Source organism: Perognathus longimembris, chromosome 8, assembly GCF_023159225.1.
Source record: "Perognathus longimembris pacificus isolate PPM17 chromosome 8, ASM2315922v1, whole genome shotgun sequence".
Classification (NCBI taxonomy): domain Eukaryota; kingdom Metazoa; phylum Chordata; class Mammalia; order Rodentia; family Heteromyidae; genus Perognathus; species Perognathus longimembris.
The window spans coordinates 12,880,211-12,907,807 of record NC_063168.1 but is presented as its reverse complement, the minus strand read 5'-3'; the positions used below and the strand labels follow the sequence as shown (position 1 = coordinate 12,907,807).

The 27,597-nt window shown below is 40.8% G+C and overlaps 1 protein-coding gene and 1 long non-coding RNA gene across 6 annotated transcripts in view; one reads left to right on the top strand and one right to left on the bottom strand.

Annotated features, from left to right (window-relative positions):
- Rmnd5a (required for meiotic nuclear division 5 homolog A) overlaps nucleotides 1-27,597 on the top strand; it is a 47,836-nt gene that overhangs the window by 15,928 nt on the left and 4,311 nt on the right. For 3 of the 5 annotated variants that reach the window (XM_048352539.1, XM_048352537.1, XM_048352536.1), the window contains exons 3-9: nucleotides 13,360-13,494; nucleotides 14,672-14,772; nucleotides 20,536-20,702; nucleotides 21,459-21,624; nucleotides 25,267-25,369; nucleotides 27,029-27,183; nucleotides 27,481-27,557. In XM_048352539.1, the coding sequence (XP_048208496.1) occupies nucleotides 13,360-13,494; nucleotides 14,672-14,772; nucleotides 20,536-20,702; nucleotides 21,459-21,624; nucleotides 25,267-25,369; nucleotides 27,029-27,183; nucleotides 27,481-27,544 (891 nt within the window). In that variant the 3' untranslated portion in view covers nucleotides 27,545-27,557. Of the gene's footprint in view, nucleotides 1-13,359; nucleotides 13,495-14,671; nucleotides 14,773-20,535; nucleotides 20,703-21,458; nucleotides 21,625-25,266; nucleotides 25,370-27,028; nucleotides 27,184-27,480; nucleotides 27,570-27,597 lie in introns of all 5 variants that reach the window. The other 2 variants (XM_048352540.1, XM_048352535.1) reach the window with 1 other exon arrangement.
- Nucleotides 1,558-26,892, bottom strand: LOC125356200. The gene is made up of 4 exons (XR_007211830.1): nucleotides 26,265-26,892; nucleotides 17,256-17,264; nucleotides 13,719-13,727; nucleotides 1,558-1,568 (listed from the first exon to the last, which is right to left on the bottom strand). It is a non-coding gene; the product is annotated as an uncharacterized LOC125356200 (long non-coding RNA).

Below are 27,597 nucleotides of genomic sequence, written 5' to 3'. Positions count from 1 at the left end.
CTGTTTGGGGCTATGTATGGCATTGGAAGTCTTCGGTTGGTACCTGAAGTAGTATTTGGTGTGTATTTAAGGACTGTGGAATGACAGTGGGGCCCCTGAGGTCTTCTTAAATCCCTTGTCCTTAGTTTCTCTCAGACAAGTGACTATTGGTGATGTTGAAGAAGCTTCAGATTTTAGTGGGTCATTGTGACTAAGGCATCCTGGTAATTCTCATGGCTCAAAGAATTGCAGGGGGTCTTAAGGACACTCTAGGCTAGTTGAGTTTATGACAGAGCTTCATCTTCCGGACAGCAGAGCCAGAAGGATTAATACTTCTAAGGTAGCCAGTCAGAATCAATCTGAGAAGAGATCCTAGATTTCTGAATCTACTTGGTGATAGTAAGGAGAAGCTGTTTCCCACCCGAACTTAAAACTTTTGACTAGCCTTCCTGCTTACATGAAGAATTCTGTGTGGGCTGTTGTTTTATGAGTCTATTCATTGACTTTTAAGTCCTCCCTCTTAATTTGAGCCTGAGCAATTTGTGTAAGCTCTGGGCAGCTTATTGTAAAAGCTGGTATATTCATGAATTGGTGGTGAGCAAACCGGATAAGGCTAAAGCCATCATGGCTCCAGGCTTGGTTGGTACCAAAACAAATAAGCAGACCTGAATAGTGAACTAGAATGCTGTCCAGCAGCCTGGGAGTGCCATTTACAAGAGATGACAGTCAAAAAAGACAGTGTTAGGCCCTGTGTATGACCAGGAAGTACTGAGTATATAATTTCTTTTTTTGGCCAGTCCTGGGCCTTGGACTCAGGGCCTGAGCACTGTCAATGGCTTCTCTTTGCTCAAGGCTAGCACACTGCCACTTGAGCCACAGTGCCACTTCTAGCCATTTTCTATATATGTGGTGCTAGGGAATCGAACCCAGGGCTTCATGTATACGGAGGCAAGCACCCTCGCCACTAGGCCATATTCCCAGCCCCTGAGTATATAATTTCTACAGATTCACAGCATAAGAAAATGGGAGATGTCCTTCCTCCTAAAGGGCAAAGGAGGGTTAATGAGAGCCAGTTGATCAGTTATCACACTTGAGGTGTGTGTACATAAATAAAACCCAGGAAGTTGCAGTTTATAAATCATATTCATGCTTACCTTGCATATCTTCTTTTCTCAGAAGACCCCTTCAGGTGGTTATTTTTTTATCCTCATTCTGTAGGCAAGAACATTGTGTTTGGGGAACTTAAGATCACAGATAGAGTAAATCGTTCACTGAAGTTAAAATCTTATTCCTAAAGCCCATGTTATTTGTAGGGTACATTTCAGTATGCTTAGGACATGCTCATCAAGAGCAGGTGATTTGGAGTGAGAAACTTCAGTAAAATTTGACCTACTAATTGGTAATTATTTTCCTTAATGTTTTATAAATTCTTGTGTATTAAAGCTCTCTAGCTATTCTGTAAAAATTTAAGTAGAAGTTTGTGCTGTTAGCTAAGGTACTTTCTAGCTTTTAATTATTATGAACATAAAAAGTTGTTGATGATTTCTGCTTCAATGTTTTTGAGCTAGGGCCTCATAGCCCAGATTGACCTGGAGCTTGCTACGTAGCCAGGCTGGTCTCACACTAGAAATCCTCTTGCCTCTGTCTCCTCAGTTACCATCTTCCAACTTTTAGCATCCTGACTAGCTAAGATTACAGATGTGAGCATCTGATGGTCAGATGGATCTTATTTTAAATATAAATAAATGAACATTTGTTCATGCCAGATGCCAGTGGCTCACTGCTGTAATTTTAGTTACTTGAGAGGCTGAAAGCCAAGAATTGAGGTTAAAAGCCAGCTTAGGCAGACAAATCTTTTACTTTTATCGAGTTGTGGCTCAAGTGGTAGAGCATCATACATGAGCAGAAAAAAATTGAGCAAGAGCACAAGGCCTTGATTCAAACCCCAATAACTGGCACACACATAAACACACACACACACACACACACACACACAAAGTTGTTCAGCCTCTAGATTCTTTGACAGGTGTGTTGTTTGTTTTGGTTTGTGGTTGGGTTTTACTTGATTTGGTATTTTATTTTTATAAAAACAATGTATTGGACCGGGAATATATGTATGGCCTCGGGGTAGAGTGCTTGCCTCACTTGCATGAAGCCCTGGATTCGATTCCTCAGCACCACATATATAGAAAAAGTAAGAAGTGGTGCTGTGGCTCCAGTGGTAGAGTGCTAGCTTTGAGCAGAAAGAAGCCAGGGACAGTGCTAAGGCCCTGAGTTCGAGCACCAGGACTGCAAAAAAAAAAAAACTAACAAAAAAATGTTGGGCTATTATATTTTCCCTTACACTTTTAGAAAATCTAGAATTCTGGTATGTTATGGCATTTTATTCAGTGTTTTGTTTAGTCACTTTACTTTTTTATATTGATCTTTCTTCCCCCCCCCCCCTCTCTCTCGTGTGTGTGTGTGTGTGTGTGTGTACTAGATCTTGAACTCAGGGCTTCGAGTTCTGGCTCAGCTTTTTTGCTCGTGTTTGGCACTCTACCCCATTACTCTACCACCTTATGTCTCCAGTTCTGGCTATTTTGCTGGTTAATTGGATTTGCTTGCCCATGCTGGTTTTGAACTGAGATTTTAAGATATCAGTCTCCTGAAAAGCTAGGATTTGGTATGAGTCACTCTCGCTTGGCTTTTTAATTGATTTCTTTCTTTTTCTTATTTTAAGTTCCATTATTAAGTAGTTATGCAAAGAGGCTATAATTCCATAAGGGTATAAGTACAATGCATTTTGACCTATGTCACCCCTTCTTTCATTCTTCCCTATTCTTCCCCCCTCCCTTCCCTACCCTCAAAATACATAGTACAATTTTTATATAATATATTGATTTTAATGGATGCACTTGCATGATTACTGGTTTAGACTTCCAGATATGTGTACATGTAAAAAATAAATAGAATGCTTAAAGTCTACTGTACAGCTAAAAGCTGAAAACATACAGTGTATATACTTTACAGGGTTGCAGTCTAGTCATGTAGAATTGCCTTTTGTTCACATAAAATAACTGGAAAGGTTTGAGATAATGTGAAATAAGTTTCATGGAATTGTGAATATTATTGTGCTCTTAACTAAGGCTTGTGAAGTTAGAATATTCACTATGACTTGGAAGAAAAGGTAAGATTTAGAGGGAGAAAATATAGTTGTGTGAGTTTTCTTTGGGAAATGGTACAAAATATCTAGTAATTACATGTGACTCCTGGTTAAAGTCCTAAAGACTGATTTGATTCTGGGGGCTTCCTTTCTCAGAAATAGGGCTGGTCAGAAAATTGGGGAAAGACAAATGGAGGAAAGACTAGGAAGTATGGATTTGACCCAACAGGAGACTAGAGCAAAGAGACTGAGTGATTAAAGCAGTTGGAGATTAGCTGGACCTCCCAAAGGAGAAAACAAGGAGTTGTCAGGCCTAGGGAGATGGTAGCTATCACTCAGTGTTGACCAATGTTTCAGATTCTGAACTAGGTGATTACATATGTTTATGTATCCCATGGTGCGGGCACATTATTTCCATTTTACACACAAAGAAAACGAAGGCTCAGAGGGATTAAATAACATAACCCAGGTGGATAATTGGTGAGCAGTAGGTAAGTTTGAAAATGTTTCCTTTAACAGTTTTAATCTTTAAGTAGTTGTACAAAGGAGTTAGCATTCACTGCTTTATTAGAAGGTCAAGGGAGGCCAAGGCAGGGCTGGTTAAGTTGAAAAGAGAAATAATAGTTGAAAAATTTAACTAAACTGATCATCTGCCACTAGGTGGAGCAGATACAGTGATGAAACAAGCAAATACTGACCATATGAAAGAATGAATAGAGTAACGATATAAAGTATGAACTATGAACTATCAAATATTTTAAGAAAGCTTATGGTGAGCAGTTTGGAATTGCCTTTTATGTATTTATATGACTGTGTAAGAAGAGAAAAATATAATGCCCTGTGGTTCTCTTAAATAGTAGTCTTTGGTGTAGGTAAAGTTACATACATATGAATTCTAAAACTTAATTGTTATGTCATGGGTAAATCCTTATATAGTAGAAGAATATTAGTGTTAAGAAAGCATTCAACATGCTGAGGCAGGAGGATTGTAAATTTGAGGCCAGCTAGGATTACATAGCAAGAATTTAGCTGAACAAAATTAAATACAAGAGGGCTGGGAATATGGCCTAGTAGTAGAGTGCTTGCCTTGCATGCATGAAGCTCTGGGTTTGATTCCTCAACACCACATAAACAGAAAAGGCCAGAAGTGGCACTGTGGCTCAAGTGGTAGAGTGTTAGTCTTAAGCAAAAAGAACCCAGGGACAGTGCTCAGGCCCTGAGTCCAAGCCCCACGACTAGCAATACACACACACACACACACACACACACACACACGTACATACATGCAATACATACATACATGCAGGAAAATATTAAAGGCTAGATAATTCACTCTAATGAAGAAGAAATAGAACTGAATTGAGTTCTGAAATATAGACACAAATTGGTACATACTTTGAGCAAGATTTCTAGAATTAAACATGTAATAATGAAGTTATAAAAAGAAGAATGCAAGCTTGGCACAAATAGCTCATATCTAGAATCCTAGCTTCTCATAAGGCTGAGATCTAAGGATTGCAGTTTGAAGTCAGCCATGGCAGGAAAGTCTGTGAGACTCATAAGTCTACACCAAAAAGCCAGAAGCGGAGCTGTGGCTCAGGTAGTAGAGTAGGATCCTTGAGCACATGAGCTCAGGAACCGCACCCAGGCCCTGAGTTGAAGCATCAAGACCAACACACAAAGTTTTTAAATTTTTTATTCATTTATCTATTTATTTTCAAAGTAATGTACAGAGAGGTTACAGTTTCATATGTAAGGCAGTGAGTACATTTCTTATTAAGCTTGTTACCACCTCCCTTTTCTCCCACCTTCTCCCTTCCCCACCCCTGACAAAAAATTTTTAGCATAAAAATAAAAATAGTGAAATGAGCTGCGTAACTTGAGGGTAGGGATGGGATGAAGAAAAGGGGTGAGTATGAAGGAAGGAGTAACATTGAGTACCCCTTTGTACAGCTACTTAATAATAGTAATTAATAGTGATAAACCAGGAATGGGTTCCCTGTGAAAAACTGTATTAAGCTCCCTTTTACTCCCAAGACAGAGTGATCTAAGAAAATATATTAGATAATGTCTAAATGTTACAAGGTGTTTGATGAAATGTCATGAAGCAAGATACCGCTTTTTTTAAATTATATTGTTTGGGGACTGAGGGGATGGCTTGAGTGGTAGAGTGATAGACAAGCAAGCTTGAGGCCCTGAGTTCAAATTCTGGTACTTATAAAGAGATGGATACATGGATGGATGGCTAGATGAACAGCTAAATAATGGGTTTGAACAGGAGCTGCTGTTGTCCTAATTCCTCCCCATTTGGGCTACAATACATGTTTTGAAGATGAGGTGTGGCCATAGGTGTGCTTGCACAATGGGGCTCTCCAGGTCCTTCCCCAGGTTGTTTTTTAGAACTCTTAAGGAAGAGGGGCTGGGAATAAATAAGTGAGCTGAGAACAGTTAGTAGCTCTGGGAAGAAGCTGATGTGAGGTGGGAAACAGAGCCCACAGCCTAGAGAAGAGGAGGGAACATCACAGAGACTCAGTTATTCCTGTCCACTTCCTTACGTCGGACTCACTTTTGTAAAAAAAAAAAAGTCTTCTGTTTGTACAAACCAAGTATCCGGATTCATCCCAGCAGCTCGATGCTCTCTGTGACTCTTACCCAAACTGTATCAGCACATTTATGATGCATTAATATTGGTTCTGCCCTTTTCAGTCTGAAGATCAGTCTAAGGAGAAGATGAGTGAAGTTCTTTCTCTGCCTTGTCTTATTTCAGCATTAGCTTTAGGCTCAGACAATGTTTTTTTCTTTTTCCTTACTGCTGCTGGAACAAACTGAATGAAGCTATCTTACTTAGTTGGCAAAGATTCATTGGTCCCAGAGGAAAGTCTGGGTTTTCAGATATGGTTCAGTGTCAAGAGAATCCCAGTGGAGCAGAAGGAGCCCATCTTCACCTGAGCCTGAACATGAACTACCATGCGTGTTTCAGATCAGGTTAGGCTGAGAGAAAGAGAAGACCCTATCCAGTAAGCTGTGCAAACCCATCCAGCCTGTTGTATTTTTTTAAATTAAGGAATTTTTTATTAATATTTCTGTTAATATACTTTCTATACTTGCCTTTATTTGTATTTTCTAATGATTCTTTTCATTGAAGCATCGGAAGATTTGGAAGGCAGAGTCTGCCTTAGAGTTAGCGAGTATATATTAGATATTTACTGTTGGATACATGCCAGTTAGAGAGCTTCATGTAAACCATTTTACTGAAACTTCCCTGACCTTTGAAAATTGGAGATTATTGTCTCTGGATATAGGAGGGAAAACTAAACCTTAGAATAACTTGCCTGAGGCCACAGAGCTAGAAAGCAAGTGGAAGAATTGGGATAAAAATCTAGATTTGAAGACTTCAAGGAACTTTGCCCAACTGTGTATCTTGAGGGAAATAATTCTTAGAGGCCTGAGTGCACCTGCTATATGGATGCGTTTCTTCCCAGTGCCTCTAGAATGCTGAGAAGCAGACACGTATCATCTTTGAGGGTAAAATAGCCACTCAACTAAATTGCTCTGATCTGTTCAGATAGGGAAGCAGTGGGTACGGTAGATCAACCGGAGAAGAAAGATAAGTGAACTAATAGCTGGGGAATAAGATGCACTGTGACAGGAGGGGAGGTTATGTGAAACATTTTCAGGACTTTCAAAGCTCAGCAGAGGGGCACATTGCTTCCCTTTGTTCATCATCAGTATGTGCGTACCTTTCTCAGCTTTGAAAAACAAAGGACAGGGAGGAATATGGGCATCTAAAAAGGTCGTTTTTAAAAACATGACACCATGCTGATGATGCCACATTGCTCAGTGTTTGCCCTGGCACCTAGCATGGCTATCTGGTATATGCCTAACTGGATTATTTCATCATAGGGCAGGTGCTTTGCCGAGTATTGCCAAAGTTTTCCCCAAGGAGTTTCTGCCAGTTCACATGTCTCCCAAACACGACAGTCCCTGCTCCTCATTTCTCAACCATACATTGGAATTATTTTAACATCCTTTAAAGTTAAGCAGATCGGTGTGAAATATGTAGTTGTACTGATCTTGCCTTTCTTTGATCATCTTTGAGGCTGAGCATCTTGTCCATTAGGATTGCTTCTGCCTGTGAATGTCATGCTCTTCTGTCCATTGTTTAGATTTCGTTAATAGCTTGCTTTCAAACTGTGCTGAATAATAATCTTTTGTGGGTTGTATGTGAAAAGCTGTCTTTTCCCAGACTCAGGGGAACAAGAATTCAGGTCTGTCTACTCTGCTAAGTATCCTTTTATAGTCTGCCTCTCTTTGCTAAACCAGATTAACCGGATGCCTAGAAGGAAAACTAATTAATGATAGGTACAGTAGTAACATGTTGCGTGCACACACCAGTTTTTCTCCAAAGACGATCAGGGACGTTTCAAGAAACATTATCAAGTATTAAGAGACTTATCTCTTGGGGTTTAACATGCTGAGTTTTACCATGTAAAATTACTACTTGCTACCAAATATTTATGATTTTATGAAATGTATTTGAGAAATGGATCAGTATTTGGTGGTGAATGATGAAAACGGGTCCTCAAGATCTGACTGATTGGTGGGCATTATTTGTGATATGGCCACAGAGGATGAGTTTTCTATCACAGCTTCATGATTGTGCTTTTCTGGTTATTCACACCTCCTCCGCCTCAGCCTCCAGCTCTAATGTGTCCTGGGTTTTTTTCTAGACAAACCTCTCCAGGAGGCATACTTTAAATGTATGCTTGTTCTCTTTAATACTTTGCTAAGCTTCTCTGTATATAAAAAGTATGAAAGGAAAAAATAGTAAAGGAGAAGATGCTAATAATAGACAGGTATTTCTCTTCATTAGTTACCATTTGGCTGCTTTGTAATGCTGCTGATTTCCTGAGCAGCCATGTAAATGAGTTTGGTAGCCTAGCAACAGAAACTGGAACTGATGCTGGCTCTGATGCAACACTAACAACCTGCAGTTACAACAAAGGGAGTTTGATGTTGTGTTGTATTGTAATCTTAGCTTTTTATGATTGTGGCTTTCATATTTACTACATAGGACCAAAATCTAAACAGTCTTCCTCAGTGGTATCAGCTGGAAAATCTGAATGATATGAGAGCTAAGAAACATACAGTGCTCCTACACATTTATTTTCCAAGTTTCTCAAATAAGTTACAGTTCTCAAATAACTACAGTGTAGTTAGAGATATTCCTACTGTAAGAGGTGTTTATTTTTCTTTTTTTTTTTTTTCTTGGTCTGAGACTGGGATTCAAACTCCGTACCTGTGGCTGCTTTCGCTCATTGGCTAGTGTTCTACCAACCCAGCCACACCTCCAACTCCACTCGGAATTTTTTTTTGGGGGGGGGGGGGCTGGGCTGGTCCTGGGACTTGAACTCTGGGCCCTTCCTGGAGCTTCTTGGTTTGTTGTTCTTTTGGGGGGGGAGGGTAGGGGAGTAGTCCTGGGGCTTGGACTCAGGGCCTTCCCTGGCTTCTGTTTGCTCAAGGCTAGCACTCTACCACTTGAGCCATAGCACCACTTCCGGCCTTTTCTTTTTATATGGTGCTGAGGAATCGAACCCAGGACTTCATGCATGCAACACAAGCACTCTACCACTAAGCCACATTCCCAGCCCCTTGAGCTTCTTTTTGCTCAAGACCAACTACCATTTGAGCTACAGCTCCACTTGTGGCCTTTTCTGTGATTAATTAGAAATAAGAGTCTCACAGACTTTCCTGTCTGGCTTCAAACTGCAGTCCTCAGGTCTCAGCTTCCTGAGTAGCTAGCATTACAGGCATGAGCCACCCAGTACCTGGCTGCTGATTTTTCTTATCCATATAGTGGGGACCATAGCAACCTTTAAGGAAATGTGAAGGGCATCCTTCACATCCTTCAGACCCAGAGGATATTGTTTAAGTAATTAGACACTTACTAATGTTTTCTAGATGTTCAGAGTTTACTCGCTTTTGTATACTAAGGAAATGAAGCGGAATTTTTTTCTTTGATACCATCTGGTGGCAGGTAAAAAAAATTCTGATGATATGTGTTCCCAGATAAAATTTTCTTTGGAAGCGTATCTTTCAAAGTTGTTCTTTCCTACAGAATAGGTACCTGCTAAGTTTGTTGGGGTTTGATGAGATTAAAGGGATAAGTATCAAATGAATAAATAGAAAGCCAAAGACCTACGTAGGAATTGAAGTTAGATTTGTGAGAGACGTGTCTTAATTGGTCTGTGATTCTTCAGTGATTCTTGCTTCTAGCATGTGCTTACTCATTTAGAGACAGATTCCTGAGTTTGTAATATGTTGTGTCATCTTGGGATAGCTATATCTTATTTCTTTAAAAATGGCCCCTTGGGGACTAAGAATATGGCTTAGCAGGAGAGTGCTTGCCCTAGTATACATGAAGCCCTGGGTTCAATTCCTCGGCTCAGTACCACATAAACAGAAAAAGCCAGAAGTGGCACTGTGGCTCAAGTGGTAGAGTGCTAGCCTTGAGCAAACTGAAGCCAGGGACAGTACTCAGGCCCTGAGTTCAAGCCTCAGGACTAGCCAAAAAGAAAAAAGAAAAAAAAAGGGGGGGGGGAAGACCCTTTGTGGGTGCAAATATGAGAGGCATAGCCCAACACCTTCAGGGCCTCTACTCAAGTCCAGCAAAGGAACAAAGTTACCACCACTACAGTGTTGTAATTGCCATAGGAGGCAGAGTCATAATAACTTGCTTAGAAGTATTGATCAGCTAATACAAAGTGAAATGTCAGCAGGCAGAAACTGATAAGCAGAATGAAACTGGGACTTTATACAAGCATTTCTGGTTCTTGGATGTTGAGGGAATAATTTATTTAGGATGTGCCATGAGCACTATTATTTTAGCATTCAGGTACTTTGTAATGTTCCCATTGTTTTAAAGGTAAACACTAGGGCAAGAAAGATTATCTCTAACAAGTAAGTAAATAAAAATCATAACTCTGAGCTAGAGATGGGATTCAAGTGGCAGAGCACTTGCCTAGCAAGCTCATAGCCCTGAATGTCAACTCCAATATGGCCAAAAAGGCTGCTCTGGCAAGTCTTTTATCTGAATGATTCTAAATTTTGGTGTTTAATTTAGATCAGTAGCTAAAAACAAAGTGGAGAGCTCTTTTTTTTTTCCTTTTTAGTTAAGTAGTGGTACAAAGAGGTTTCAATTCCACACAAGTCAGGCTATGTCATCTCTTCTGTCGTTCTTACCAGTGTCATCCCTTCTGTCGTTCTTCCCCACTTCCCTCCCTAATCCCTAAGTTATGTAGCTCAACTTTTCCATAATGTATGTTTAGTATGATGCTTGCATTTGCTAACCCTTCCTTCTTCCATTTGTGTGCTTCTCTTCACCCCCATCCTCAGCATGTTTTCCATTGCTGGTAGATAGCTTTTTTTGGTAGGGGGGCTGTCCTAGGGTTTGAACTCAGTGCCAGAATACTGTCCTTGAGCCTTTGTATTCAAAGCTAGCATTCTGCCACTGGAATCATAGCTCCACTTCCAGCTTTTTGGTAGTTAATTGGAGATAAGAGTCACATGGCCTTTCCTGCCTGTGGCTGGCTTCAAACCATGAACCTCATATCTCAGCTTCCTGTGTGGCTAGGATTAGAGGTGTGAGCTACCAGCACTCAGCTTAGATTTATGTATGTATGCATGTATGTATGTATGTATGTATGTATGTATGTATGTATGTATGTATGTCAGTCCTGGGCTTTGGACTCAGAGCCCGAGCACTGTCCCTGGCTTCTTTTTGCTCAAGGCTAGCACTCTGCCACTTGAGCCACATTGCCACTTCTGGCCATTTTCTGTATATGTGGTGCTGGGGAATTGAAACCAGGACCTCATGTATACGAGGCGAGCACTCTTGCCACTAGGCCATATCTCCAGCCCACTCAGCTTAGATTTTTATTAGGAAGAAAAATGTACTTAATTTTGGAGAGGATTACTCCTGGAGATTGTAAATAGTAGGTTATTTGTGATTGCTATTGCAGGTTAATTTCTACCTGTTCTTGTATGCTCTCTATAAATAATCCCATATTTCTTTTTTTTTTTTTTTTTTTTTTTGCCAGTCCTGGGCCTTGGACTCAGGGCCTGAGCACTGTCCCTGGCTTCTTCCCGCTCAAGGCTAGCACTCTGCCACTTGAGCCACAGCGCTGCATCTGGCCGTTTTCTGTATATGTGGTGCTGGGGAATCAAACCTAGGGCCTCGTGTATCCGAGGCAGGCACTCTTGCCACTAGGCTATATCCCCAGCCCCCCATATTTCTTAAAGTGTATTTAACCAAAGGTTATCACTAGGATTGTAATTTCCATTATATTTAAATGATCTTGTCTAATTGAGTTTATGTGCTTCCAGAAAAGTAAGTGCTATGCTAGCAGTTTATTAAGGGATAATGCCCATAAAAGATAAAAGACAGAAGCAAATTGGCCAAAGAATACTTTGAGTCTATGATGTAAGTATATGCTTTCTCCTCCAGTATCTTTCGTTTTTTGCCAGTGATACTGGGATTTGAACTTAAGTACTCATATATTAGCAAGCAGGTACTCTAGTACTGGACCCATCTTGATATTTCAGCTTTCCTTGTATCATTTGCTTTTGTCTGGAGAACTAATTTAGGAATTCTTTTTAACCAAACCTGCCAGCAACAAATCCTCCACCGAAGAATATCTCTTATTTTATCTTTGTTTTGTTTTTGGCCATAATGGAGTTTGAGCTTAGGCCTCACTCTTGCTAGGCAAATACTCTACCAAACCCCTTATCCTTTTTGCCTTTTTAGTTATTTTTTAGATAGTGTCTCCTGTGTTTATTGCCTGGGCATGGCCTCTCACCAGAAACTTACATATGGCCTCCTGTGTAACTAGAGCCTCAGGTATGCACTACTATGCCCACTTTATTGGTTTAGATGGAATCTCACCAACTTTTTGTACAGATTTTCCCCAAACCATGTTCCTCCAGATTTCTTCTTCTTTCTTCTATTGAGCTGAAATTATAAGTATGAAGGTATGGGATTTAGGGAATATTGTTCTTTTGGTGCTTGAAAAATATTCTGTGTCCTTCTGGACCCAGTGGTTTCCGATGAGACATCTGCATTCACTGGAATCATAGTTCCCTTGGTTGTGTTTGTTTGCCATTAGTTTCTAGCCATTTGATTGTGAGGTGTTTTCTGTACTGCACTTTTTCTTCTCCTTTGGTTCTCTTATAACAGAATGTTTGTTCTCCAATTTTGGAGGCTCTGTTCATTTCTTATTAATATTTTTTTCTGTTCAGATTGGATAGTTTCCATTGAGCTTCACTAGCTTCTTGCATTCTTGATTTCATTCTAATTTTGAGTCTATCCAGTGAGTTCTATAATTGATGATTCCATCATCTGTGTCCTTTTGCATTATACCCTGAACATGTTGGATATTATGCTGTACTACTCTGGGTCTGCATCTTGTTTAAATTCTATATAGGATGTTGCGTTCTTCTCACTTTTTGCCACTGTCTTCCTTTTTTTGTAGTGGGCAGATGACCTGGTTGGACACAGGCTACAGTATGAGCAATTTCTTCTGAGTTATAGTTTTGGTGTCCATTTCAAATTTGTCTCATATATCCAAAAGAAATCCAGAAACAAGAATGCCTTAGTTTAGTATTCTTAGTTGATAGTATGTTGTTTAGTTGCCTCTATGGCTTAAGGATTAGTCCTTACCCCAGGAGACCATGAACTGCACTCTTCATCAACTGGCTGTCATTGTGGTCCATCTCTGACTCCATCCCGCAGGGCTGTCGCCAGTCTCAGTACCATCATTGTTGGGATGGGCCATGGATTATTTAACAAGCCTATGTTAATGGATATATTTTAAAGCCTTCCTCCCATTACAGACAATGCTATCTGTAATGCATGCTTTTACAGAGCATTACTGCACGCTTAACAAAAATAGTGCTATAATATAATGCCTAGTTTATTTATCTGGTTCCAGTTTTATGGAAATCAGTATTAAATCTATATCATTTTCTAAAGTACTGTGTTCTTCCAGCAAAAAATCCACAAAATAGCACTTATGAGAATGAAACAATGTAAAAATTCCTTCCTGTGATATTCTGTAAATAATGAGAATTGAGTACTTTCTGGGGATGAATCAGTAAAATGTAGACCATTCTGAATTCTGTTAGGTGGGTTAAAAAAATAATCTATTCATGATTCTCCCCCCCTTCCTTTTTTCCAGAATTTTGATTCTGACATTAGCAGTGTAGGAATAGATGGCTGTTGGCAGGCAGACAGCCAAAGGCTTCTCAATGAGGTGATGGTGGAACACTTCTTTCGACAAGGCATGCTGGATGTGGCCGAGGAGCTCTGCCAGGTAACCCTGCCAGTGGGGAGATGTGTGAAAGAGACAGTGGAATCCTTTGGCGCTTGTATTATTTCCAGAATGGGGCTTTGAATCTTCTGCTAGCTATAGATAGATGCTTAATATTTTAATGAACAGGAACAACCTCATTATACTAGAAACACTGGTTTTTCAGTTGCTAAAAAAATTATAGTCCTAGAACTTAAGCAGTGAAAATGACAGTCGTAAGTCTATACTGAATTGTTCTTTTCTTTCATATTTCTTGCCCAAAATATTGGTCCAAGATTATGAATCCAGGGGATCAAAAGTGATTCTGTTTTTTCTTTTGATAGGGAAGTTCATTAGTATATCAGAGAAAAGGAAAGAGGACAAAAAACTTCAAACCAAAGCCCTAATCTAACTATTTTGTATTTTAAGCAATTTCAATCAGTGATACTTTGGATCTTTCTTTGTACCTTTTGGGATTCTGTGGGTGCTCATATAAACCTCACACTAAATTATAGCCTTTAGGATTAAGTTTGTTTTCTTTCTTTCTTTTTTTTTGGCCAGTCCTGGGCCTTGGACTCAGGGCCTGAGCACTGTCCCTGGCTTCCTTTTGCTCAAGGCTAGCACTCTGCCACTTGAGCCACAGCGCCACTTCTGGCCGTTTTCTGTATATGTGGTGCTGGGGAATCGAACCCAGGGCCTCCTGTATACGAGGCAAGCTCTCTTGCCACTAGGCCATATCCCCAGCCCCAAGTTTGTTTTCAAATAAAAACCCACACAGTTTATTTTTCTTGCATAGGAATAGAGTAGTAAGAGAGGTCCAGTGTAGATAATAGCTCTACAGCATGAGCTTTGAGGGACCTGTACTACTTGTCGCTCTGCTGTTTCTAAAGGGGCCCAGGATGGCAGATTGACCTCCAGCTTCTGCTTTGTATCCAGGAAGGGGCGAAGAGTGCATGCTTACAAAGCCGTACATCTTGCAAAGTCATGCTAGCTTTACTCCATAGTCAGACACCCAGTGAAAGTCTGGAGAGAAAGATGGTGAAGACATTATCAGTCTCCACCGTAGAAATGCACATTAAAAGGAAGTGATCTTTGTTGTTTTGATTCATATTTTATAACCTAGAGTAGACTTTTACCACTTTACCACTGTGCCTCCACTCCAATGGCTAACTTTTTTTTTTCTTTTTCTTTCCCCCCCCAGGAATCTGGTCTTTCTGTAGACCCAAGTCAAAAAGAACCATTTGTGGAGTTAAATCGAATATTAGAAGCATTAAAAGTCAGAGTTCTGAGACCTGCTCTAGAGTGAGTTACTGAGCTTTTCTTTTGGATACTTTGAAAGAACTCTGTAAACAAATCTGTAAGCGAACAAAGTCAGAAAAATCCATTAGAGATGTTTCGATTTATCTTACTTGGGATTGACTTCAGAGAATTGTTTTCGTTTCTTTTGGCCAAGTGAGATGTGGAATGTGCAATATGAGAAAATGGTTAGAGCCTCTTTAACTTATCAGTTGGTCTCAGTTGCCATGAGAAAAAGCTTTCCTGTCTCCATGCTATACCACTACTCTCTGTGGACCAGAGGCAGGACTGAACCACTGTTGTTCAAGTGCCCCTAGTGTGATAGTTGAGCTTCCATATTGTGCTGGGTTCAGTGCTGCCATCCTAAAAATGATTTAATGAAGGGTTGGAAAAAGTAGTGTGTATGATGAGAGTGAATATTGTGTAAATATATTCTCTATATTCTCTCCCCCCCCGTGTGTGTGTGTGTGTGTGTGTGTGTGTATGTGTGTGTACACTTGCAAGTAAAGTGAAGGAACTCTGGTCTAAATTACTGTGTGTTTTGATGATCCCTTGTGCGCTTACATTGTTAGGAATTACCTGAAATTACTGAGTATTCTAGAGCAGGATTGGCATACTTTTTAACAGATGACCAAATAATATTTTAGGAATTTTTCAGTCTATATAAGGTATCTGTCATATATTTACTATTTCATTTTATTTCCCAACGCTTTAAAAATGTAAAAAATTTTAAAAAGTTATTTTTTGCCACCTGTCAGATAAAACTGGCAGCCAGCTATATTTGGCCTGTGACATAGTTTGCTGGGGGTTACAAGGATAGTGTTAATAAATAACTTGTAAAAAAAAAAAAAAGAAGTAAATAAAAGCTGGATGCCTTATGACTGTAAGTAATCTGAGCTATAACCCAGAGAGCTAAGGATCTGGGTTTGAAGCCAGCCCAGGCAGAAAAGTCTGTAAGTCTCTTTATCTTCAACTAAATACTGGCAAAACATCAGAAATGGGAGTGTTGCTCCAGTGATAGCGTGCCAGCCTTGAACAAAAATGCCAAGGGATGCTGGGTGCTGGTGGCTCACGCCTATAATCCTAGCTCCTCAGGAGGCTGAGATCTGAGGATCAGGGTTTGAAGCCAGCCTGGGCAGAAAAGTCCCTTGACACTCTTATCTCCTATTAGCCACTCCAAAACCAGAAGTGGTGCTGTGGCTCAAGTGATTGAGCACAAAGAGGCTCAAGGACAGTGCCCAGGCTCTGAGTTCAAGCCTCATAACTGATTTTTTTAAAAAAGCCAAGGAAGAGCTTGAGTTTTAAGTCCCAGTACTGACACACACACACACACACACACACACACACACACACAAAAAAAAAAAAAAAAAAAAAACAACAACAACAAAAAAACTACAGCTTGTTAAGGTGAAGAAACGAGGTGAGAAAACAGTAATATTATGAAGGTATAGCCTGTTTACTGGTTTATGTATATTACATACATGTCCATTCTATGTAAAAATGGCTACCTGCTATGCATACTATTCTGCATTTTACTCTTTTTACTTGAAATTTTGAGTACTTATTCCTGTATTAGAGCATAGGAACTTCCTAGGTGAGAGTGGCCTAAACAACAGTGATGTTTTACAGTGGCTACTTGCTGGTTTTATGGAACCATTCCTTGCTGGTAGACATTTGGTCATTTCTGGTCTTAGGCTTTATAAACAGTGCAGTGTGACTAACGGTGTACATTACCTCGACTGGAGCCAGCTATGTCTGAGTGTTGGATTGAGATGCATTTGAAATGGGTTGAGTTTTGTCTAAATTTTCTCTACCAACGTTGCTCTAAAGTTCTCCCATAAATATCAAGGGTGATTTTACATCCTTGGTAACATGATTGATTTTCTTAAATCTTTGCATCCATCTCTCTGGTTAGGTGATGTTGCTGGGACAATATCGTCTCTCATATTCAGTATGCATTTGTCCGCACTAGCTGTGCTCACACCTTCGCTCTGCCAAAGGACTGGAAGTAATTAATTAAATAAAATAAATTGGCCCTAAGGTGAGGCGCACAAGGAACTAACCTCTTGAAGAGGTTAGTTATGTATAGTGAGAAAGAGGGGTGATGCTGAAGTTTGTGAAGAAAAATGCTGCTGTGGTACTCATTAAGCTTCTAAAAATCCCTTGCTTTTGGGCTAGGAAACTAGTTGTAAATAAGGAAATGTCTTTGTTAAGTACTTCTCAGAAATCATTGATTTATACAGCTGTGGTGTCCAGTCTGGTGACCAGTTGCCATATGTAGCTAGATCCCTGCTTTGCTGAGAACTTCATGCAGAGGGCCTGTGAGTGTTATGTAAATTCAGATTTGTAACTTGTTTGAGAGAGAGAGAGAGAGAGAGAGTCTGCCCTGGCTTCCTAGGGGCTGGAATTCTTTGTGGTTCTCTCTCTCTCTCTCTCACTCTCTCTCTCTCTCTCTTTCTTTCTGCGGTTCTGGGGCTTGAACTCAGGACCTGGGCACTCTACCACTTGAGCCACAGCTTCATTTCTGGCATTTTTGGCGATTAATTAAAGATCAAAGTCTCATGAACTTTCCTTCCAAGGCTGGATTTGAACTGTGATCCTTAGATCTCAGCTTCCTGAGTAGCTAGGATTATAGCCATGGGCCACCCCACCCACCTCTTTTGTGGTTTCTTAAACAGCATGTAAGGCCAAAGACACACAGGCCCTAAGAAGGATAAAATGTTAGCAATTGCAGGGCTGGGAATATGGCCTAGTGGTAAAGTGCTCACCTCGTATACATGAAGCCCTAGGATTGATTCCTCAGCACCACATATATAGAAAAAGCCAGAAGTGGCACTGTGGCTCAAGTGGTAGAGTGCTAGCCTTGAGCAAAAAGAAGCCAGGGACAGTGCTCACGCCCTGAGTTCAAGCCCCAGCACTGGCAAAAAACAAAACAAAACAAAATGTTAGCAATTCCATTAATGGACTCAGCCTGTAACTTAGGCTTTATTGTTTTAAACTAAACAATGGAAATGAAATATTATCGTTTTCTGTCAGTAGAACAGAGTCAAGGCATTCTTAACTTTTTTGGATGAAGTTTGATTTTACCATTCTCTGAATTTTTAAAGCATTGATTCAGTGTAGGTAATAATGTCCCATCAAGTTAACCCACATTCCCTGAGCCCCGACTTTTTATCTCCAAGAGACTGAAGAACAAAACAAAACCCAGGAGACCAAAATCAGTCTCCCTAAAGAAGACTAGAAAAGGAAGGTACTTGGAAGCATTTAAAAGTGCTGTGAAAGGTTATAGTAGAATGAGCTGTAAGACTTGGCAAGAGGCATTTTTCCTCCTGTATTACCAGGAATAGACACACACCCAGATTGGCAAAATTGCAAAGAGAGAGAGAAACAGGCAAAGGTTCTGGTTAGTTCCTGAGGAAGAACAGCTAACTATGAAAGGCAAATCTGTTTTTCGTTACTTTTAGAAACTCTGAATATGGAGCTACCAGTATGCCACGTCTTTGCAGGGGCCTGATAGAATACGTACCAGTGTGGGTTGCTTCTGACTTAGTCACCTAAACTACTAGTATTGTTTTGGGGTCTGTGTGTGAAAAAAAGCCCAGAGGATCCATCCCTTCAATGGAAGATGCAGTGCAGTGGTAGATAATTCTGACATTGGTGACTTTGGTGTCATTCTGTGAGTACTTTCCCAAATAGACAGTGGCTCTCAGTCTCTCGTCTCTCACATGAGTAACTTTAGGATGAAATTTGGAAGAAAACTACATAGAATAATTCATAAGTTAGCTAAATTTTTAGTTAGCTTCCTGGTTGGTTTAATGGTGGTGGTTTTATTTGCATTTAAAAAAATCACAACTTTTCTGCTGGAAGTATTATTAAGCAAGGTAGAGCATCTGTTCTGTAGTATCATATCATCTCTTTGTTGTTAGTTTTGTTGTTGTTGTTATTGTTGTTTGTGGGGGGAGGGGAAGTCCTGGGGCTTGAACTCAGGGCCTGAGCACTGTCCCTGGCTTCCTTTGCTCAAGGCTAGCACTCTACTCTACCACTTGAGCCACAGCACCACTTCTGGCTTTTTCTATTTATGTTGTACTGAGGAATCGAACCCAGGGCTTGATGCATGCTAGGCAAGCACTCTACCACTAAGTCACATTCCCAGCCCTGTTGTTCTTTTGGGGGGGGCTTGAACTCAGGGTCTGGGCACTGTCCCTTAGGTTTTTTGCTCAAGGCTAGCACTTGACCTCTGGAGCCACAGCTCCACTTCTGGCTTTCTTGGTAGAAACTGGAGATAAGAGTCTCAGACGTTCCTGCCAGGCTGGCTTTGAACCACGCTCAGATCTCAGCCTCCTGAGTAGCTAGGATTACAGGGGTGAGCCTCTGGCGTCTGGCTCAGCATCTTTTTATTTTAGCTTCCTTCTGGACACACATCTTCCCGTGCTTTGAAGGCATTGAGTTGTTAGTGACAACTATAGTTTCATGTACTTCGTACTCCTAGGATTTGGTTATCAGATCTGTGTTCTATTCCTAATTTTCCTGCACAGTGTATTAATGTCCAAGATATTCAGTGTGATTTTCTAGCTAAGAAAACTTAGCTAAGTTTCTGAAGGGATTGGCATATGGTTATATTCTGAGATGGTTGGCACTATAAATATGAAAGCTCTGAATATTACATGGAATTTCCCAACTTTTAGTTCAGTTCATCAGTAAATATATGCTGAGCAGCTTGTAATTAAATCTCTTATTTGTACCCGTCTATGTTCGGTGCTGAAACTATTTCTCTTATTTATGCCCACAACCTCATTTCATAGTAAAGGAACAGATTTTAGAGAGTTCAGTAACATTGTCCAAATTTATACCTCAAGGCTAGGATTTAAGTCTTTACATACTTAGTTCTAACAGCCTGCACTTATATCACTGTGTCCCGTTCATAGAGTATATGTGTATGAGTGGAGGTTCATAGATATACAAGCAGGCCCAAACCCTTCCTTAAGATACTAAACTATACTATCAAATAACTTGGGGAAGAGCTATATAAGAGCTTTATTAGATAAAGAATACTTCGAGTTCTGTGGATAGTTATTAGAAAAGTTGTACAAAATGTAATTGAGCTTGGGCCTTGAATTTTTCAACCATGCTCTGCGCAGCTCAATTTATATTTAAATGTACTTTTGCAAAACTTTACACCTACATTGGAAACGAGAGGTTGTTACCATAGCCTTCCACAAGATGGCAGACCAAAAAAACCCTTTCTAGTGCCTCAGTTTCAAAGTTTTTTTTTTTTTGGCCAGTCCTGGGCCTTGGACTCAGGGCCTGAGCACTGTCCCTGGCTTCTTCCCGCTCAAGGCTAGCACTCTGCCACTTGAGCCACAGCGCCACTTCTGGCCGTTTTCTGTATACGTGGTGCTGGGGAATCGAACCTAGGGCCTCGTGTATCCGAGGCAGGCACTCTTGCCACTAGGCTATATCCCCAGCCCCAGTTTCAAAGTTTTAAACACACGTGGTGGGGGTTGGGAATATGGCCTAGTGGTAAAGCGCTTGCCTCGTATACATGAAGCCCTGGGTTTGATTCCTCAGCACCACAGATATAGAAAAAAGCCAGAAGTGGTGCTGTGGCTCAAGTGGTAGAGTGCTAGCCTTGAGCAAAAAGAAGCCAGGAACAGTGCTCAGGCCCTGAGTTCAAGCCCCAGGACTGGCAAAAAACAAACAAAACACACATTGTGTTTAAACATACCTTGCCCTTGATTATTGTTAAAAATCCTTTTGCTTTTTCTTCAGGTGGGCAGTTTCCAACAGAGAAATGCTCATTGCCCAAAACAGCTCCTTGGAATTTAAACTACACCGACTATATTTCATTAGCTTGTTAATGGGCGGAACCACAAATCAGCGAGAAGCATTGCAGTATGCTAAGAATTTTCAGCCATTTGCCCTAAATCATCAAAAAGGTGGGTCTGGAGTCAGAAGGACTTTTTTCTCCAGGTTTTTCTTTTAAGGCAAGGTGTATATAGCCAGGTTCAATATGAATTCATAGCCCTCCTGCCCTAGCCTCTTCCCTGCTGGAATTATAGACATGTGCTACCATGACCAGCTGGAGTCCGTTTTTAATGTTTGGGCCAGTGGTGGTCTATGGTGGCCTATAGCCACTATGGGACTTTTGACAGTTAAACTACATCTATTGTATGCATATGCTGGTAAACTTAAAAAAAGAGATGTAACTTCCCAAAGAAGCGCTGATGGGTGAGCGATGACGAGATGGACAGGGCATGGTGTTTACTTGCTCTTTGCCGATCCCTCCTTCCCATTGAGCTGCTGTCACCAAATGTCTGCATGGGAAGGCTGGCCACTTCACCCAGTCTGTGTGATGGCCGCTCTTACGTCATTGTTGCTTCCTACCATACTGTGTGTACGAACAGAAAATTGGAAGTTGAATTCAAGTTTCTTTTTCTCTTTTTCACTCCATGTTGTCTGTTTTTCTTTAATGATTTATTAGTGTATATGGTATGTAGTAAGGGGTTCATCATGATTTCCATGCTATGTCTTTATGGCAGAGAAATAATGAAATGGCTCTAAGGATCAAAATTTTTTTTTCAAATATACTTATTTATTTTATTTATTCTTGTGTTTCTCTGCTATTATTTGCAAGTGAACTCATTCTGGTGTGATTATGCATGCCTCCAAGTTGTGGATGCCTTTTCTTTTAGACATTCAGGTATTAATGGGAAGCCTGGTGTACCTGAGGCAGGGAATTGAGAACTCACCCTACGTTCACCTGCTTGACTCGAACCAGTGGGCAGACATCTGTGACATCTTCACGCGGGATGCCTGCGCCCTCCTGGGGCTCTCGGTGGAATCTCCTCTCAGTGTCAGGTATGCCAGTGGGCCCCGTGTTACTGAGATGCTGCTGCTTTGGCGACTCCTCTCAGTGCCTCGATTATGAAAGCCAAGAGATTGCCTTTGTGGAGAAGAGTGCAGTTGATGCTTCAAGGCGTTGTAATTGGCAGTGATGCGGTTTTAGGGCAGCAGTTCCCACAGTGCCCTTTTCACTGCTGATCTTTGCTCACATGGCACAGAAATGGGAATGCGCTAAATGTAGGAGCCTGTGCTAAGTTGAGTGGTGAAAATAGACCCCCTGTATCTCTGACCACTCACCACATGCTTGCTCGCTGTACTTCAGCATGCCCTTCATGACACATTAAAGATTGAGTTGTATTAAGTCTGGACATTGAATACATGTCTTTTAAAATTCTGTGGGATAGATCAGGAAATTTTCATAGAGCACTTTCATGCCCTAGCATGATGATTGTCTTGGGGGAGGAAAAAAAAAGCATTTGTATGTTGAGTTTTGAGCCAAATTCTAATCATGACATACTTTTTTTCCCTTAATTAGTACAAAACTAGAGTTATTCATACTGGTTTTTTTTTGTTGTTAATGGTGGTAGTGTTTCTTAGGATACTGACGTTTGAATTGACAGCCTCTTGTTTGTTAGACAGGTACTGTGCTTCTAAGCCAGACTCCTGCCCTTTTTTATTCTGGTAATTTTGAGATTGGGTCTCACTTTCTTCTCAGGCCTGCATCTGGATAACGATTATCCTGCTTCATACTTCCCACAGCTAGGATGACAGCGTATACCAAGTCTAGCTTCTTGGATTGAGATATCATTTCATGAATTTTTTCCCCTCAGGCGGGCCTCATACCTCTAGACTGCAACCTTCTGAGTATCTAGGAAGGTCGCATCAAGGAAAGCCCCTGGAAGTCTCTTCTGCCACAGTGATAGAGTTAACTATTTTAGGCTAACATTCAAAAACTACCTTTGGTTGTCAGCTTCCTAGTACATAAATTTTCTTTTAATAAGGAATGGTGATGGCATTAGTGAATTTGATTTTTTTTATATTATATGAAGGAGTGATACATTTGGAAGATCTTAATTAAATATGCTATAAAATCATACATGGGGGGCTGGGAATATGGCCTAGTAGTAGAGTGCTTGCCTTGTATACATGAAGTCCTGGGTTCAATTTCTCAGCACCACATATATAGAAAAAGCCCAAAGTGGCACTGTGGCTCAAGTGGTAGAGTGCTAGCCTTGAGCAAAAAGAGGCCAGGGACAGTGCTCAGGCCCTGAGTTCAAGGCCCAGGACTGGCCAAAAAAAAAAAAAAAGCATACATGGATGATGAATGATTCAAATATGAGACAGACCATAGGATTTTAACATAGTAGGGTACAAAAAGTTCATTGGCAAGATCTCAATGTGTTTTTTGTTTTGTTTTGTTTTTTAAAGCACCGTGAACAGACAAGGCACTAGTGGCTCATGCCTATAATTCTAGCTACTCAGGAGACTGAGATTTGGAAGGATCCTAGTTCAAGGCCAACCCAAGGGGTAAAAGTTTACAATATCCCCATCTCAACCCAATTAACATTGGGCATGGTGCTATATGCCTGTCATCCCAGCTATGCAGGAAACACAAATAGGAGGCTCATAGTCAAGGCCAGCCTGTGCAAAAAAGAAAGACTGAAGAAATAAAAGCAAAAAGGGCTGGATGTGTGATTCAAGTGGTAGAACCCTTGCCTAGCAAATAAAAGGCCCCAAGTTCAAGACTTGGTACTGAAGGGAGGGAGTGTTCGGAAGAAAGAGAATATTCAAACTGTCTGAGAAGACAATTGGATGTTTAAGGATTGGTATAAGCCTGTTTTTTGTGGGGAAGAGGCATTAGTTTACTTTAGCCAAAAGAGCCATCTTGCAATAGTTGAATGTAAATGAAATGACAAGAATTTATCTATTTTCAACTACACTGCGCACTAAACATTGATAAAAATATAAAACAGTGCTACTTATCTCAAATTATTTTCATTTTAGAGAGTGTAGTTATTTTAACAAAAATATAATTGGCAGCCTTTAGTGTATTTATAATATTTAAATGAATCAGTACTTTTGAAATTTCTGCTATAAATAGATAATAGGCGAAACCCACAAAACCATAAGCTCTTTGAGATCTTTCATATTTAAACATGTAAAAGGATCTGAAAAACAAAATATTTAAGAGCCCATTTTAAGAAAATATCTTTTTAAACTCTTGTGTGTATTTGTTTGCACACAGGTTAATGTGTTTGACCACAGACATGAATAAGGTGGTCTGCATTCCTCAGGGCTGCTACGCTATGTAGGACGGACTCGGAGAATGCACCGTAATGAGCCTCTGTAGGGGGGGGCGAAAGTGGCAGGATGGGCAGGGAAGAAAGTAGAGGCTGATGTCGTTGCAAGAAAAACTTCTGTCTACCCAGGGTAGCTCTGGAGCTGTGGGTGTCCCAAGTTGGTCAGCACTGTTTGTGCGGAGAGTTGCTGGCAGTGACCCTAGCCATGTGTCTCTCTTTAGGGCTAAGCAAGGACTCAGCTGTGAATTGGCTGCTCACACTTCCAAATCCAAGAAATGGGCTCTCTGCCTTGGCTGGGGGCAATGCGGATCTAGGAAGAACTGTACAAGAGCAAATTTTACAGGCCAGGATTGTCACCTAAGCCAGCATCAGCCTGCAAGCTAGACTTTGAACACCGCTAGTGTATTCCTTAAAGGCCTTGAAGCATGCTGTATAGGGAAAAGAAGCTAAGCGTGCTGATAGAGGACAACCAGCGCAGTAGCGTTCAGGTGCCCTCTACACTGTTACTGAGGACACAGAATGTTTCTCCTTCCAATTTGGATTTTTAAATATTAGTGTGTGGTTTACTCATACGTACGTGTGTGTGTGTGTGTGTGTGTGTGTGTGTGTGTATTGTAGTACATCAGTACATCATCTGTGAAGGGAGAGATCAGGAGAGGGTCTGTGTCTTCTGTGTTGTTGAGCGACCAATTCTGAGAACATTTGAATGCTGAAACACCATTTTTGGAAGATCCTAGCTTTTAATTCCTACTTTTGCTTCATTTGAATTGACAAGTTTCACACGCCTTCCTTTTAATGATAGTTCCTCTTTTCAATGCTGGTGTCAAAAGCTGCCGCTATTTATAATGGATGGCACTGTTTATATTCACAGTTATTGGGAAATTAATACTCCCTATCAGAATGACAGTTGTAGCTGGCACAGGTGGCTCACGCCTGTAATCCTAGCTACTCAAGAGGCTGAGATCTGAGGATCACAGTTTGAAGCCAGCCCGGGCAGAAAAGTCCCCTTGAGATTCTTATCTCCAGTTAACTCAAAAACCAGAAGTGCTGTGGCTAAAGTGGTAGAGTGCTAGCTTTGAGCACAAAGAGGCTCAGAGACAGCACCAAGGCCCTGAGTTCAATCCCCATGACCAAGAGAAAAAGGAAATGATAGTTTTAAGATGTTAACTTTTAACAATTTGCCTTTTGTCTTTTAAACTTTCATTTTCCCATGTTGGTTAGATTTGTTTCATAAGTGTTAGGTATTTTTTAATAGGGTGTGTTTCAGTAACAGGGAAATGTACCTGTGGGGCAGGGGTGGGGAGAACATGGCCGAGGCCTGCATACACAGAGTCTAACGCTTCCTCTTCGCTCCCAGTTTTTCAGCAGGTTGTGTGGCACTGCCAGCTTTAATTAACATCAAAGCTGTGATTGAACAGAGGCAGTGCACTGGCGTGTGGAACCAGAAAGATGAATTACCTGTGAGTCCCTCTGACTTCTTACCTTTCCTGTTATAGAAGATGCGTGTTTCTAGAATTTAAAATGTCCATCCTGCCTTTTAACAAGGAAACAGGGTTGTAGCCATTTGACAGGAGTTTCATTATTGCACACATAGACATGATTTAAAAATAAGTTCCGAGTGTAGCTCAGCGATAGAGTGCTTTGCCTAGCACGTGTGAGTGACATTTTGGGTTCAAGCCCAGTACACCACTAAAATAAGAAAAATAGATAGGAGGAATCATTTTGGAGACATTTGAGGAGAGGTCACAAAATTTTGACTTGAAGCTGAGGTGAGTCACATATGCTGTAACATGCCGTGTGTTCTGTAGTGAAGCTCACTATCCTTTCATTTGTCTCTAAAAAGTGGGGCACCCTTCTCTGTGGGGCAGCCAAACCTCGCGCTAACAGGCACGTGGCTGCCCTAGTGCAGTTCCGATGCGTAGTGCAAAGGTGGTTGTGCGCATTTCCCCCCGGCAGTAGGCACCAAAACCTTAGCTTGGAATCTTCATTCCTGTCACAACAGTGTCAACACATTCTCTAGCACTCAAATACACATTTGGCTCTTTGCTACATTTCTGCCCCACCTGCACACAGGTTTATCTGCAGTTACCTTGTTCTTCTAGCTGGTATGCCCATCAGTTGGTTGCCCCAGCTTCTCCTTAAAGATCCTGTGCCTAAAGGCACAGGTGTCAACTCAGCTTTGCTTGTGGTCAGGACACAAGCAACAGCCTGTTTTCATTGTTGCTAATTTGAGCAAGGAAAAAGAAGAACCTTTAGTCACTTCCTGTGGCAAATAAGTGTCTGGCTTTTGGGAGTCTCCCTCTTAGGCTTTAAGCATCTTTGACACTTGTATACTAGGACAGAGAAGATTGAAACCCAATTGACTGAAGTCTTCTGGGCAGGGGGGCAGGGAAGGTTGTAAAGCAACTAGAGGTTGGGATCAGACCAGCCTTTGTCAGGATTGCACTATTATGCTTTGTCAATTTTCTTGAAAGAGCATTAGTAATGGACTTGGATACCAATAGCCATTGTCGTTTTAGAATAAAGGAAAACTGATGTTTGTGAGGGCTCTGTTGTCTACCAGATAGTCTGCTAGATGATTTCACGGGCTTTAATATGATTTGTTTCATTTGTGACAAGAAGAAACTCTTGATACAAATGCTGTAGGCATATCCTGTTGAAACTTGGCTAAATAATGCCCTGTTTCAGGTAGATTCTCAGCTAGCTATGTATGCTGCACTTTTCTCACCTAATTATCTGTGAGGAGCTTTGTTCCTAGATAGATGTAGGATTAATTTTCAAGAGGGTTTAGGCTGGGAATGTGACTCAGTGGTACAGTGCTTACCTAGTAGTAAGCATGCATCAGGCAACGAGAATGAGCTGTCCAAATAAAGGGCAGAAAGTGCTTATTTTTGAGAGCATTGCCTTGACTTTGATCTGACTCTCAGACCTTGAAATTTGGAATCTTTTTGAAGACTGGTTTAAGTCAACTTGGTGTCCTAAGACTTGCTGTCTTTGAGAAGAGTGCTGTGGATAATTCCATTCAGCTGCATAGATCTGATCAACTTTCCCGTAAGAGTACATGTTAATCTGTGGTTGGTTTTTGAAATATAATTAGCCACCTTACTTTTTTTGAACAGATTGAAGTGGACCTTGGTAAAAAGTGCTGGTATCACTCTATATTTGCCTGTCCCATTCTTCGTCAGCAAACAACAGATAACAATCCTCCCATGAAATTGGTGTGTGGTCATATTATATCAAGAGATGCCCTGAATAAAATGTTCAATGGTAGCAAGTAAGTGTCTGACTTCTTAAGATATTGGTGAATACATCTTTGGGAATTTGGTGGGAGCATAAGAAAATGAAGAAAAACAAATGTAGCTAAATTGTTGGTCTTAGATTGGCTGGTTTCCTATGGCACTGTAAGGGGGACCGTAGTTAATCCCTTAGACAGAATACAGATGCACATGCTGTTGGTGTGTGTATACACTGGTATGTGTTTAATTGTAAATGATGCTCTGCAACCCAATGGAAATGGAATGCTAGGTGCTGACCCATTTCCTTGACTCCATCTTGTTTGTCTTGTCTCTAGGTTAAAATGTCCATATTGCCCAATGGAACAAAGTCCGGGAGATGCCAAGCAGATATTTTTCTGAAGAAATGAATTTGGTTTGCAATTTTGTAAGTGAAACTGAATTGGGGGTGCATT